Source organism: Canis aureus, chromosome 6, assembly GCF_053574225.1.
Source record: "Canis aureus isolate CA01 chromosome 6, VMU_Caureus_v.1.0, whole genome shotgun sequence".
NCBI classification, from domain to species: domain Eukaryota; kingdom Metazoa; phylum Chordata; class Mammalia; order Carnivora; family Canidae; genus Canis; species Canis aureus.
This window is the reverse complement of record NC_135616.1, coordinates 71,088,779-71,104,302: the sequence shown is the minus strand read 5'-3', so window position 1 is coordinate 71,104,302 and position 15,524 is coordinate 71,088,779. Positions and strand designations below refer to the sequence as shown.

Here is a 15,524-nt window from a genome sequence, read left to right as displayed (position 1 = left end):
AGCGCCCCTGGCCCCTGCCCACTAGATGCAAGTAGCACCCTCCCCGCCGGCATTACAATTGCTGTCTCCAGAGATTCCAAAATGTCCCCTGGGATGCAAAGTGGCCCCTAGTTAAGGACCACTGGCTTAGACAGGTTGATGAGATGGAGAGTGAAATACCATCACAGCTCTCATGAGCACCAGACTGCTATTCTCTATGAACCACAGACACCGACACCCTCACCGAAGTGACCAACAAATGCAGGAGACGATAAACACAGGAAAACTAAAGAATATTTATTTAGTGAGAAACAGGGGGTAAATGACAGCCAGCTCAGACTCTTAAATAGAATAAAAAGGGAAGAATATAGACATCACAGTGATGGATTTCACGCAAGGTGACAGATTTCCACTGCAGACCAGAGGGCTATTTCTAAGCAGGATGTCACAGTATTAGTGGCCAATTTGCATCCCATCAGGTTTTCTAAGCTCAAGTACATTTAAAACCTTAAATCTAGGCACAACAATTATAAGAACACCACTCAGTCGTTTCAACTAAGTGCTACATTTTTTCCCCTAACATTATTTCCGCCGCCCCCCGCCCCCCAACATTTAGAAGGTAATGTTTCATGTTCCAGTAGTAATCACACGCAGGATTCAGAAAGCCCAACCAACCACGAAAATGTCATTCTTTCTATAAAGAAAGAAAAATTAAAGGTGAGGACATTTGGTATAAGTGTTGCAGAAGAACAACCAAAGCAATCCCAAAATATCTCACTTGCTATACAAAAAGGCATGGCTCATGGAACCAAGTATGGTGAAGCTACAGCAGTTGAATATCAATCTTTAAAGGGTAGGTGATATACTGTACACAGCTCTGTGACTCTCTGCTAGGCTAGCGCATGCCCAGAATCTGTCTGCTTTTCAGCTGGTAATTTTTTTCGATATCTGACAAGGCTTGAGCGCGGAGCTGAGCAGCGTGAAGCCTTTTCTTCAGGTCTTTGCACTTGGATTTGGAGGTGAGCAGACTCTCAGAATTCTTACTCCTCATGACGTTCTCTTTGCTTTCCCCACTGAAATGAACTTTCTTCTTAATTATCGAGGATGGAAGGTCAAAAAGTTCTTGAGAAAGAGAAAGAGAAAGAGTTTTAAGTTCAACTCCTCCATACTTACCCGACTCCTCAAAAACACGTAATCTTTCAGTTCACATTAGTAATCTGGGGGTATAGGGGTACCTGTGTTATTTTCTCTGGGACAGGAGGCTAGGGGCATGATGCTGGCCAGGAGCAATCCATCTTTTAACCCACAGCACTGAAAAAAATCAGTCCTGGAATAGGCCAAGGGTCGTATTCTCTTAGCAATCAACTCTTCTTTAAAGGTTAAGTTCATTGGTGATTATGGGCCACAATGTAAAACTTCTGGAAATCTGCGTGACTTATCTGTGTTCTTGAAAACAATTGCTATTCTACCTAGAGCGTGTTACTTCCACAACAGTAAGGAAGCACAAGCTCTTTTTTACAGAGAGCACCTATAGTCTTGGTTAAATATTCAAGAACACTTATTTCACTGCAGCTTAATGGACCAGAAACTTGTTTTAGAAAGAACCTAAGCAAATTCGGCATGGAAAAGGTAATTCAAGTTAATGGTGTAGTGAAAAATGTTTTTTACATGAAGAAAAATGTCCATGAAGTGGCTACACTATTAGCTACTGACAGAACCATCCGGGAGTTGGGGACGTGCAGTTTTGAATTCCAGAAACTTTTTATTTTTCCTTTGTGTTCATTTAAAGGAAATATGTTCCAATATTTACTGAGCTCATTGTACGTGCCACTGTGGACCAAACAAAGGTCCCATTCTAGTAGGAGGAGCCAGACCAGAAACAAGTAAATGAGTACACATGCGGGAGTATCTGAGGTATATTGGGGGGAAATAACACTGAGAAAGGGAGACTGGGTGGTGTTTGCAGGGCTGAAAGCTGCATAAGGGGACTTTTGAGCAGAGACTTTATGCAAGTGAAGAAGTGAGAAGTCACGTACGTATGTGGCTCTCAGGAGGAGATGCTCTAGGCCAAGAAAATGGAAAGGCCCTGGGGTAGGGACAGGCTACACAGAGAAACTGCCTTCCAGTTGTCTTGGGACTTCCTATATCATACATTGGTCCTGTTCCTGCTACAAAGCAAACTTGACTACTTTTAGACCTTAACTCTACTCTTTTTTAAGATAACCACCTTTACCATCACAAATACCTCTGTATTTATACACTGACTATGTAAATTGTAAATCTTACAAATGGGGTGGTTTTATAAAAAAGAAGGGTTTAGAAAAAGAATTACTATTTTACTAAGTAGAAAATGAGTTTAACATTTCATTAAATAGATTAGGAGCATTTACAAAGATGCTGCTGCTTCCTGTGATGATTTTGATATATTATACTTTCCTCTGATCTGAATTGTATAGCCCGAGGGCGGGGAGAGGATATTTCCAACTGTCCTAGGTGCACAAGGGCACCCACTCACCCCTGCTTTGTTGCTTATGATTGACATGCTCAGAGCAGGTGCCATAAAATATCTCCTGGCCCTGGGGGATACTGGATTCCTGGTGCTCATTTTAAGTGTTTGTCATGATTCCCATCGACACAGATCCCTATACCTATTTTTTTTTTTTTTTAAAGATTTTATTTATTCATGAGAGACACAGAGAGAGAGAGAGGCAGAGACAGAGGCAGAGGGAGAAGCAGGCTCCATGCAGGGAGCCTGACATGGGACTTGATCCTGGGTCTCCAGGATCATGCCCTGGGCTTTAAGGCAGAGCTAAACCGCTGAGCCACCCGGGCTGCCCCCTATACCTATTTATATATCCTATATTGAAACACATCATCCTGCTCCAGCTCTTTTCAGCCTTTGTTCAAAGACTCTCAGGGCAAGATGTAAATAAGCCCATTCCCTGGAGGAGACCTAGCAGGACCTAGCAGGACCTTTGATGATTCTGGACAATGGGTTTGATGAGTGAAACTCACCCAGATCAAAACTTCTCCTTGCTCTACGACAGTGATCATAATTTCAGCCTATTTTGTGTTTATGGGTGGCAGAAGGAGAAGATACTGTCTCAATTTATTCCAGATGGAAATGACAGCAGCCTTCACAAATGCTGCCCTACACAGTAGACCGCCCAAGTTTCACTGGAAAATTCACTCAATTTTTTTTTTAAACTGTCACTATTTGCCAAAGACGTGATACTCTTTATTTTTTATTTTTTATTTTTTTTAGATTTTATTTATTTATTAGAGACACAGAGAGAGAGAGAGAGAGGCAGACACAGGCAGAGGGAGAAGCAGGCTCCATGCAGGGAGCCTGATGTGGGACTCAATCCCGGAACTCTGGGATCATGCCCTGGGCAGAAGGCAGTGCTAAACTGCTGAGCCACCCAGGCTGCCCAGACACTCAATTTTTAAAACCCAGAGAAACACTGTAAAAAATAAGTTGTGTCACAAAGAAATTTAGAGAAAAGAGGTTTAACACATCACATTTTCGATAAGCTTAAAGAGTCGATTAGGTTGGATGTGGGCATTCGGTGAAATGGAGAAGGCCCGTTAGAGCTGGCTCACTGGTTTATGCGCCCACCACGTCTCGGAGAGCAGAGCGAGGGCACAAGGCACACAAAGACAGGGCCCTGGGAAGGCTGACTGTCCACAAATGACACTCCGAGTAACGAGGATACACAGAGTGTTTGTAGATATCAACCAACCGAATTTTGATAAATACATGTTTCAGTTTGAAGGGGTCTTAGCAAAGATCCAAAAGTGATGCCTTATTCTACGGTCAGTTTATCACACCTCTTAAGTCGTACTTTCTATAAAGGAGATGGCACTTACTACTCTTGCTCCTGTGGCAAGAATAAAATGCTGGGATTTCTGCTTGAAAATGGAGAGAAATGTAAAGTTTTGATAATGAAGCCAGAGGAAAATCTGAAATGCACATTTTTAAAAAGGGCCTAGGGCAGCCCGGGTGGCTCAGAGGTTTAGCGATGCCTTCAGTCCAGGGCTTGATCCTGAGGACCCGGGATCAAGTCCCACGTCGGGCTCCCTGCATGGAGCCTGCTTCTCCCTCTGCCAGTGTCTCTGCCTCTCTCTCTCTCTCTCTCTCTCACTCACTCTGTGTCTCTCATGAATAAATAAATTAAATCTTTAAATAAAAAAATAAATAAATAAAAACTTAAAAAGGCCTAACTTTTAAAAACAAGTATCAAAAACTAAATAGGTAGTTCAATGTGGTAAATAAAATTGAAGACGAACCCATTAGGACTCATTGCCTCGGGTCTATGAACCCATTAAGTAAATCACTACTATCAAAGAATCATTATTTCCATTGAAATGCATATATTTCATTAACTCCATCTTAAAACGCTAGACTTGGGAGACTTAGGGCTACCAGGGCCCCATGGCAGCAACAGAGATGCCACTTCATCTATGGCGGCAGCTTCTGTCTACGGAGCTGATTCTCATACCTGGATCACTTGCCAGACACAGGAACTTCTGCTCCTTCAGCAGGCTGTAATTCTTCAACAGATTTTCTGCCCTAGCCAGCTTGTCCTCTGCCAGTCTCTCACGAACACAAAGCTCTCGTTCCTTCTCTTTAAAAAAGGCAGGGAAAAAAAAATAAAAAGGCAAGGGATAAGAAAGATGTCAACAAGGGGCTACAGGTATAAGACCTTTCACATCTGGTAATCTTTCCACCTTTCCTAATCACGAAGACCAGCACGCCTCACTGGTACCGTGAAAGTTTTCTTACCATAAACCCTGGTCAACCTATTGTGTTAGGTTTTAATCCAGCACTTCAGTATGTGGCGTATTGTCTTAGGTTTTCTCATAAGGACTGGTTTAAGCACAAACACAAAGTTAGCGTCAACCTTTGGTCATGCTGTCTGAGTGGAACCCATTTGGGAAAATAAACAACTAAAGCCATCTCTGCTTTCCACTGAAAACAGGCAACGGTCCATTTTCCGGGCATGACCTGACCTCACAGAGCAAACGCTCCTTCTGGGTGAGTGACAGCACCCAAATGGAGGGGAAAAAAAACCACAGCTAGGTTAGGAGGTACTTCTTTAGATAAGTAACAAAGGTCATTTTTAAATTCATGGCTCAGAATTCAGAAAGTTCAGGTTTCAGTTACTATATGAAACTACAGAACACTGGGGTAAGTTTTAATAAAAGGGTTGCTTGTTTTACAAATTATTTTGACAGAAGCATCCAGAAAAGATTTCTGGGTAAGCATAGGTTATCCTTCTGCAGAAAGCCTATCTCACAGCACACTATGCAACCACCATCAGGAAGTAATAAACAGTCATGAATGCATCGGATGCTTTCTAAGTTCATTTAAACAGAAACATGCCTATAGTCCACATTGTGCATGAAGCTACAGAAGCAAAATCAGGTGAGCCACGGGGATGGCAGGAGATGGTTGTAACTCTCTTTCTTTCTCTCTTCCCTTAATGTTTTTTTTTTTTTTTTTTTTAAAGATTTTATTTATTTATTTGAGAGAGAGAGAGAGAGCAAGCGAGAACATCTGTGGGGAGAGGCAGAGGGAAAAGTAGGCTCCCGGGGGAGCCCAATGCAGGACTTGATCCCAGGACCCTGGGATCATGACCTGAACCGAAGGCAGATGCTCAGCCACTGAGCCACCCAGGTGCCCCTAACGCTATCTTTTTGTAGTGGAGGAAACTGAGGCCCAGAGAGGGTCATCTCTTGACCAAGGTCACATAGCTTATAAGCAGTAAAACTGAGATTTAAAAAAAAATAGTGCTCTGTGCTACATGAAGCTGCCTCTTCTTCACCTACCTATACACAAGGCTCCCACAGGGACGGCGCAGGCCACTTCCCCAGTGTGATGTCCAAGACCTGGACCACCTAGTATTTCTTCACATCTGCTGAGGGGGCCTCAATCTGTCCTATCATGGCTTCTCTTCCACTGGACCATCACTCTTTACTGTAGTGCTCCTGCTCTTGCTACCCTGCATCATGCAAAAACCTGGGTAGCGGCTCATGCTTTAGTAGGGTAGACAGACTTTCAACATCAAGAACTAATTAGTATCTAATCAGTTAATACTCATCAGAGTGTTGATGGGCCTAAAACACCTGGTGCCCACATACTCTACTGAGTTGCCTGAACATATTGAATTCTGCATGCTACAATATTTTACACCTGCACTGTGCTGGATCAGCCATTTCAGAAAATGAAAGTGATGGTTTTTATTATGGAAGGCAGCCAATGCTAAAACCCTCTTTTACAATGGAAAAAAAAATTTAGGGTATAAACATATTAAGGAAGGGAAAGAAAAAGAGGCTCCGCAGTAAAGTATAACGGCTACTGCATTAGGGACATCACAGCTAGTAACAACAGTAAGAGCGACCAATCTCAGAAAAAGAGGCTCTATATGAAGGTGGCCAGCATGCTTCATATACTATTTTACAACCCATATTCTGGTTTCTCAAGCATTTATAGTATGTTCCAGCAGAACATACGAATATCAAATATTCCATTCCAATAGTTTTCATGCACATCAAAAAAAAAAAAAAAAAAAGATTTCATGCACATCAAAAGAACCTCCATAGCTCTCCCGTGTTTTGCCCCCACTTGGACTTACGCTCCAGCCTTTCTTCACGAGCTTTGAGGGCTCGCTCTCTCTCCTGTAGCTGCAGTTCCTTTAGTTTCAGCTCTCCCAAGACAGGGCTGGAATCCTGCAACTTCTCTGGTTCTAATCGCCGCCCTCTCCTCTCGGGATTTCTTCTTTGCTCTTCTGCAACCAAGTTTGCTATCAAGGGATTGTCAAGAATTTCTTCCACAGAAGGTCGGTGGTAATCCTGGGGGAAAGAAATGCTCAGTGTTATAATCAGATTTCATAACACAATGCTCGTCCTAACAGAGCAGGTACACTAAAAAACGGCATACATTTCCAAGACAAAAGAAAGGCCTCCTTTATGGATGGGTCTTAATTCAACACCAAGGTTAAGTTCACTGGTGGCTTTAACCCATGAGGTTCTGGGACCACAGTAATGTAGATGTTCACTTAACCTCCGTTCCCCCTTAACCTTTCTAAAAAAGTTTAATCCCTGAGCTGGTGGTTGGTAGCACTGCTCAGGTCTGTTTTAGGGAAAGTACTCTAATACTACTTTACTACTACTTTAAGCAAAATCCTCTCTCATTGACCTTCAGTCCTGTCAGGTCACCATTATCCTTCTTTGTAATTCTACAGCATTTCAACCTGACCCTAGGACATCTCTATCCCCATCCCACGGCCAGATTTTTTTTCCACCTCATCTTTATTTATTTCCCCTGGATTTTTTTTTTTTTTTTTTTTTTTTAAGCCAGCCCTCCCTTGCCCCATCTCTGATCTCTCAACTGGAGCAAGAGGCAGGGTAATGAAGTCTTATTTGTGACTCCTTCCCTTACCACCTGCCATGCTGAGGTAAGCAAAGGGAACTGCGGATTTGGAGGTTTTCTGCAATCTTGCTTTGCTATCAACCATCTGTTAGTATGGCAGAGAGAGAGAGAGGAGACCTAAAGAGAGCACAGAACGTAGGCTAGCAAGAACACACAATTTGCCAAATTTACATGTTTTCACTTGCATTAACAGAGTAGATTTACCTAAGGAAATATAGCTAGTGCTTCTTCAGTCTTATTGCTCCAAGAGAGAAAATATACTCCACGATGTAATTGAGAGATAGACACAGACAATATAATCTTACACTCTTTACCTTTAAATTTAACATCCTTGTAATAATATCATTCAATTCATCAGAGTAACGGTATGGAATTCGCCTGAATTTGCCTTCTCTAATCTTCCCTGCTAGTTCTTTCTGGTTGAAAGCTGTAAATGGAGGCCTGAGGGAGAAATGTTTTTAATGTAAAAATGAAAATATAGAATAGGAACCAAATCAAAAGCATAGTTTAAGCTCCAGTTTGTATTTATGCCTCTTCTGGGATTGTCTTCCACAGCTAAGTAGCCCAATCTTGGCATTAGACATTTAGAGTTATGTAATGTTTGTTAGGGGAGGCTAACCTGTGCATTGTAGTACATTTTGCAGCATTGCTGGCCTGTCTAATCATGAGATGCCAGTAGCTATCTCTAGCTGTGACATCCAAAAATGTCTCCAGACATTGTTAAATGTCCCTTAGAGGGTAAGATTGTTTCCCACTCCAGGGCTGAGAACTGCTGCTCTACAGAAGAGTTTAGAAGGAAAAGAATGGGAACACTTTCTTGTTCTCCAGACCCCCAGACCTCTCCCCTAGATTTTCGTTTCATGTCTTCCATAGGCCTGACCTCTGTGCTCTCCCCCTGAGCTAAGTATCAGTCTAGCAAGGGATGAATCTAACCAGGTTAAAAGTGTGAACCAGCCTCAGGGGTTACATTATTAATTTGCAAATAATTTTTTAATCTGTATGAGTCTTTCAGATTTGAATATGCCTGGATGCTCAAAAAGTTGAACCCAGTGAAAGGTGACAAGCCTCTATGACTGTATAAACTTCAGACCAGAAATCTGTCTTCATCATACTTACATTAATGCACACAATTCATACAGCAAACAACCTAGTGACCAGATATCCGATTTTTCATTGTAGGACATCCGATTCATTTGTTCCTAAAGGGGGTAATCAGGGTAAAAATGTAGGAGGAATCAAAAGTTTATCTTGTTTTAAAACTTACAAAATGACCCGAGACAAAAGTGGAATCTCTTTAAGTTTGGTAATACTGACTCAGAGGAAAAAAAAAAAAAAAAGGAAAACATTTTATATTACATTTTATATCTGTAACAAAAATATCAAATACAAAAGGCTCATTCAGCTTATGTCAATCTTGTATCATAATAACAAAAGATGGCACTTTGTATTTTATCTTCAAATTTATAATGGAAAAAAGGTAATCATTCTAATATATTTTGTCCCATATAATTCATGCACCTTTTTTTCTTGCATAAATGTTATTGTGTTACAATAGATCAGGTGCTGATAATTCAAACCTCTACCCACAAGGCATTCATAATCTAAAAATCCCAGTTTAAAAGAGCTTGAGGGAAAAAAGAACCAAAGAAATTTCAGAATAACTAAAACATTTATCTAGCCTACATTTAAGTGGATATAGACATAAATGGCTATCCATTTTAATGAATTATCCATTTATATATTTTTCCCTTAGTCCACAGTATAAGTCACAGTATGAATTATTCTCATTTTCTAGTTTAATCATTTGCGTTTCTCCCACACGTACAGTAATAGTCTACCATAGTTCTTATTCTCAACAAAGGGCACTGAAGCAAGTACCAAAGCCTTCAGAAAGCTTCTTGGTGTTTTAATCTCCCAACAGGTGAGTCTGATACCACTTCCTGACAATCAATGCCTTAGGGAAGACAGAACTGATCTAATTACAAGAGCAGGAGGGAAAAGGAACAAAAGAATTACACAGGTTTCAAATTTTCCAAGAACCACTTCTGGATAATTTTCCTTTATGTTTAAGGCTTTCTATTTGGAATCTGATCCAGTGAGAAAAATGGCTTGGTTCTGACAGTGTCTAAGCTTAGTCAAAAACAAAACTGTTAATTTACAAAGTTTTATACTATAGTCAGATTGGGGAAAATAACTAAAAAAGATTTGGAAAATCCTGGAAATGTTTGTGAATTGCTTTAAAAAAATGAATAAATCTCCATCTGTATCTGCTCAGATTTCATATACAACACATTGGTGATAGCATACTGCTTCAAGCTTATCAAGAGCCATTAGGTAGTATCTAGAGAGTCATAAACAGTTCATATTCTTTGACCTAGCAATTTCATTCTGAGAGCTACAGGCCAAGAAATAGCCAAAAAGGAAGACAGAACAATTCACACAAAGGTATGCAGAGCCTGGCTCCTTAGAAGCGTAAGAAATTTTGGAAACAAAATATCCAGGAACAGAGGGAAAGGATACATAATGTGAGTGGGCTGCAGCTCCCTGCAGGAAAAAGCAACAAAAAAAGAGCAAGTACAAGAAGCTAACACTGTAAAAACGTTATCTGGAGTGAATCTCCACCAAGAAGAATCATCTAGAGAGTGTGTTAAAAGGCAGAGTCCAAAATGAAAAGTGGAAGGGGGATGGGGGTGAAAGCAGAGTACAAGAACTGGTCCAGAGATCCAGACTCACTGGATTTGGGTTTGGGGTCCAGGACTCTGCATTTTAAACAAACACTCCAAAGAAGTCCAAGCTGAAGTACAGGACCCACGGCACTTTGGGAGATGTTGCTCTTGAGGCCAGAGACAAAACCTATTTCATCTTTGTAATCCTGGCACTTGGCACAGGACAGTCATTCAATAAAAGCTTCTCTTTAGGGATGCCTGGGTAGCTCAGTTGGGTAACTGTCCGACTCTTTTGCTTTTGGCTCAGGTCATGATCTCAGGGTCTGGGGATCCAGCCCCGAGTTGAGATCCACACTCAGCGGGGAGTCTGCTTGAGATTCTCTCCCTCACCCTCTGCTTCTCCCTCCACTCTTGCTCATGCTCTCTCTCAAATATATAAATAAATCTTAAAAAAAAAAAGCTTCACTTTAATTGCTGATATAGAGGAATTTAATAGTCTGGTGGTTCATTTGAAAAAAATACAAATTTAAAATGAACGTTATAGGGATCCCTGGGTGGCGCAGTGGTTTGGCGCCTGCCTTTGGGCCCAGGGCGCGATCCTGGAGACCCGGGATCGAATCCCACATCGGGTTCCCGGTGCATGGAGCCTGCTTCTCCCTCTGCCTGTGTCTCTGCCTCTCTCTCTCTCTCTGTGACTATCATAAATAAATAAAAATTTAAAAATAAATAAATAAATAAATAAATAAATAAATAAATAAATAAAATGAACGTTATAATTCTTGGCTATTGTGTATTACTAAGCAAACAAGTAAACAAAACCTCAATTTCCCTGCATTTGAATGCTTAGCATTAGGATGTTTAAAAAGTATTTAAATTCTGAAGTACTTACAGGAGACATGTAATAGGGTGTGCCAACAAATGTTTTTGCAAAACTTGTATCATGGTTTAATATCCTCGCTAGCCCAAAGTCCCCAAGCTTAACGTTTTGCTTGCCATCCAGGAAAACGTTGGCTGGTTTCAGATCACGATGCAGCACAGTATGACCACCATCGCTTCGTCTGTGACATTCCTTTAGGGCCAGAGTCAGCTGAGTCATCACTCGAAGAACAAACTCTTCCTCTAAATATTGTCTGAAACCAAAGCAGTTATACAGCATATAACTTATGAACAAAGCCATTTAAAAAATGGGATAACGTGAAGTCTCTAGTTTTCAGAATGTACAAATAGGGAAATAAACTCTTATTTTCAATATGAGATATGGGTGTTGATTCACCAGAGATTTTCTAAAGTGCTGTCAACCCATCAAACAAATACAAGAAGTCTTTCCCATTACTAAGTACTTCATCCCCAATCCTAAAACAGGATGCTTAACAAAAAAGAAAACTTGGCCCGTTTTTAGCTTAAGTTTAAAAGACGAATTTACCTTTCCTTTGTTCCCTTTGTAATTAGACTAGCCAGGTCCCCTCCTTCACAATATTCCATTACAATGTACAGTGTTGTGTTGGTTCGGTCAATAATTCGATCATAGTAACGGACAATGTTTGGATGCTTCAGTTCACGGAGCAAATTCACTTCAGAAACAAGCATCTGTTTCTCGGCTTCTGTCATGGAGCCATAGTCAAGTTCTTTCCAAACTAATACCTGAAGTAAGAATTTCCAAGGTATGAATGAACTCATTATACTCAAAGAACGAACATTCTAAAATTTAAAAAAAATTTTTTTTAAGATTTTATTTATTTATTCATGGGAGACAGAGAGAGAGGCAGAGACACAGGCAGAGGGAGAAGCAGGCAGGGAGCCTGATGCGGGGCTGGATCTCAGGACCCTGGGATCACGCTCTGAGCCAAAGGCAGATGCTCAACCACTGAGCCATCCAGGTGCCCCTAAAATTTAAAAATTTTAAAAGTCACTTCTTTATTAAATAGATCACATGGGATCCCTGGGTGGTGCAGTGGTTTAGCGCCTGCCTTTGGCCCAGGGCGCGATCCTGGAGACCTGGGATCGAATCCCACGTCGGGCTCCCGGTGCATGGAGCCTGCTTCTCCCTCTGCCTATGTCTCTGCCTCTCTCTCTCTCTCTGTGACTATCATAAATAAATAAATAAAATTAAAAAAAAAATAAAATAAATAGATCACATATTTGTTATCATCTAGTTTACTTCAATAAACTTAAGAACCCCTGCATTTATTTCTGTAACTTTGCCCTCAATTTCAAGCAGTAAAAGATGCAATGGGAGACAGGGGCATGAGGCACATATTCGGCCTCCCCCCAAACCGCTGCCTTCAGGTGCTTTGTGGTAGAAAAGTTACTTTCGGGAAAGTTACTTTCGTCAAAGCTGGAGCAGAGGTAATAGGGACACCTGGGTGGCTCAGTGGTTGAGCATCTGCCTTTCACTCAGGGTGTGATCCCGGAGTCCTGGGATCGAGTCCCACATCAGGCTCCCCGCAGAGAGCCTGCTTCTCCCTCTGCCTGTGTCTCTGCTTCTGTGTGTGTCTCTCACGAATAAATAAGTAAAATATTAAAAAAAAAAAAAGAGGTAATCAAAGCCCCTCATCATTCCAACCGGGCCCACTTTTCCAGGGTGAGAGACCTTGGGAAGAAAGATCCCTCCAGCCCCAGACAGGCAGGCAGTTTCCTCTCCATTGTTTCTTCCCGTATTAAGATCTACCTGCACACCCTGGGAAAGAAGAATCCAATAATCCGAAGAACGGGTATTTTTAAACGAGCTCTGACTGCAAGACAAAAAGCTCCAGGTCCCGGTGGTCCCTGCCTCTTTCCTATGTCCGAGGGGGCCGCTCTATTCTGGAAAGAGCTCAACACTCGAGCTACCTACCTGTCACTAATGGGAGGCCCTTAGCAAGTCAAAGCAGGAAAAAGGAGGGAAGGGGGAAAAAAATACAGATAGGAAGATCTCAAAAGATGCAGGCTGGATCCCCAGCCCCGGAGCAAGCCCGGACAGACGCAGACCTGGAAGGCGGGCCTCTCGCTCCCCCGCCAGCCACCCCAGGGGCCGAGGGCGCTCGCCGCGGGCGGGAGAAAGCGCTGCAGCGGCGGAGACAGGGAGGCGGCCCGCGCTCACCTTGCCGTCGCTCTTCCTCCGGATCTTCTGGCAGCGGCCGTAGGAGCCCGTGCCAATGGTGTGCAGCACCTCGTAGTCCTCCGCCCGCGTCGGCATGGCCCGGCCGCCGCAGGCCTCCCGCAGGCCGCTCCGCCGGCTCCGAGACCGCTCCGGGCCACCGCGCAGCCGCTCGGGTCTCCAGCCCGGTTTAACCGACGCGGGACCCGGCCTGGCAGCCTATTGGCCCGCGGGGAGGCCGCCTCGCCTCTCTGATTGGCTAAGAGAACACAACACCCTAGGCATCCTGGGAAAGGTGTGTTGCTAGGCAACCGCGTCGGCGTCCGCGTCCGCTTCCCCGCTTCGCGCCCCCGGAGGGAGAAAGGGGCGGGGCTAGGCCGCAGGGAGGCGGGGGGATTGGAAGCGGGTGTAGGCGGGTCTCCGCAACTCGGGAACCTCCCGCCCAGGCCTCCTGGGTGCTCGAAGTCCTGAGACCTCCCCTCGGGCTTCTTTGCACGCTGCCGCGCCCCCCCGCCTCCCCAACCAAAGGGCTGCCTGCTGACCTCGGCACCCTGACCCCTGCACTACCCACTCTCGTCTACACAGCGCGCCCTCCTCTTAGGTTCCTGAACCCCCGAGCCTGGGAGGCGTCGCACTGAAGTCGTGGCGGAAGCGGAGTGCGGAGATGCGGGGCTGCACCGTGCACAACCTCGCCGACCCGTGCCCGAACCGGGGCACGCCCGGCGGGGACTGCGCAGAGCGCTGTAACTGTGCGGTCTCGCTTGCTCCTCGACGCCAGCCTGTAATGCAGGAATTAGTATTCTTGCCCAGGACGAAGCCGAAGCACAGAAAAGTTAGATTGTTCGCTTTAGGTCCAACGGCCAGGAAGAGAAGAATCAGTTTGCAAACAGTGGATCCTCCTAGAAAGGATTTAAAGCTTACGCATGACTTTTGGGTGCGATCATCATAGAGTATATATATATGAATATATATAAGAATATATGTAAGAATATATGTAGGAATATATATAAGAATATATATATATATAAAGATTTTATTTATTTATTCATGATAGATACAGAGAGCGAGGCAGAGACACAGGCAGAGGGAGAAGCAGGCCCCATGCAGGGAGCCGGACGTAGGACTCGATCCCGGGACTCCAGGATCACATCCTGGGCCGAAGGCGGCGCTAAACCACTGAGCCACCCAGAGATCCCGAGAGACTATATTTTTGAACACTAAACGTACAGTCCTGTTTAACATGCACAGGATGTGTGCAAAACCGCAGTGTAGAATATGCAAGTCCTTGATATTTTGGAATACCCAGGAGAATATGGTGGCTCTAAGGCAGAGATAGTCTTTTATCTTTTAGACTCCTACAAATTTTTTTTTATTAGAGAAGACTACCACATAGGTTATCTGCGGTGCCAAACATAATTAATTGGCAGTGCTTCATAAGACATAGCTTCTTCGGGTGCCCAGCTCAGGTAATCAGATGGAGCAGTCCCATTTTTACCTGGGAGAAGGGGCCAGCCCTGGATGGAGGAAAAGTCCATTACCAGGAGACTAATCATTTGGCAGTACATAAATAGGTCAATTTTCTTTAAATATCTGTTCAGCATGGAGTTGAGAGGAACTGGATTTTCTATTAATAAGAATTACAAACCTCTTTACATTAAAAATAAGGAATTTCTTACATGCACTGAATATATAATTGGAATTGCCAGCCGGGAGAATTTTTAAAGTAACATGCAAGGACACGGTCTTACCTCAAGGGAATAGGGCCAATTTAGGTTTCAAAAGTTATGTAAGAAGCCACAAGTGTCTGAGTTAATTAGCATTGTATTTTTTTTTTTAATTTTAGACCTGTTAAAGATTGACACATATGGGGCTCTTTGGCTGTCCTGCCCTAAATCCAATCCTGCACCTTCTCTCTGGCCACCCACTGGCTCTCATGCTTTGTCCCAATTCCCCAAACCTGGCACACTTTCTCATTTCTCACCACCACCACCACCACTGCCACCATCACCTTTGTACCCCTTATTTCGTTTGCCTGGAATACTATCCTCCCTACTCCCCTAACCACTCCCTCACCCCCCATGTCTGTCCAGAGGACACAACTTGTCTTACAATATTCGGTGCCAACTTTCTATCCTGTACCCTAGGAAGCTTCTTCTAGCATGCTAAAACAAGCAGTTTTTCCATCTACACCGGTGTTCACAGACCACCTTGTACATAAACCAACACTTACCTTGTTATTTATCATTATTTGTTGACATGGGTCTGACAGTAGCTCAGCTCCAAGCTCCTGGCAGCCAAGAGAAGTCCTGTGAAAGGAGGCATGCAATACATTTTTGTTAAAGTATGAGGAAGTAGCTTATAATTGTGC

At 43.3% G+C, this 15,524-nt stretch overlaps 1 protein-coding gene across 1 annotated transcript; it reads right to left on the bottom strand.

Moving 5' to 3' along the window:
• Positions 1 to 255: 255 nt before the first annotated feature.
• Positions 256 to 13,338, bottom strand: NEK2 (NIMA related kinase 2). Its single transcript, XM_077902195.1, has 8 exons — positions 13,160 to 13,338; positions 11,504 to 11,721; positions 10,970 to 11,210; positions 8,531 to 8,613; positions 7,729 to 7,855; positions 6,618 to 6,834; positions 4,482 to 4,607; positions 256 to 1,101 (listed from the first exon to the last, which is right to left on the bottom strand). The coding sequence occupies exons 1-8, from the start codon at positions 13,253 to 13,255 to the stop codon at positions 875 to 877; spliced, it is 1,335 nt and encodes a 444-aa protein (XP_077758321.1). The 5' UTR covers positions 13,256 to 13,338; the 3' UTR covers positions 256 to 874.
• Positions 13,339 to 15,524: the final 2,186 nt, after the last annotated feature.

What these genes read in the sequence shown, in the direction of transcription:
- NEK2 (XM_077902195.1), bottom strand. Translation starts at nt 13,255, where the DNA reads ATGCCGACGCGGGCGGAGGACTACGAGGTGCTGCACACCATTGGCACG. An exon ending in TATGAATTGTGTGCATTAAT is followed by an intron (nt 7,856 to 8,530) that starts GTAAGTATGATG and finishes TTTCTCCCTCAG; the next exon opens with GCCTCCATTTACAGCTTTCA. An exon ending in CAAGGATGTTAAATTTAAAG is followed by an intron (nt 6,835 to 7,728) that starts GTAAAGAGTGTA and finishes TCTTTCCCCCAG; the next exon opens with GATTACCACCGACCTTCTGT.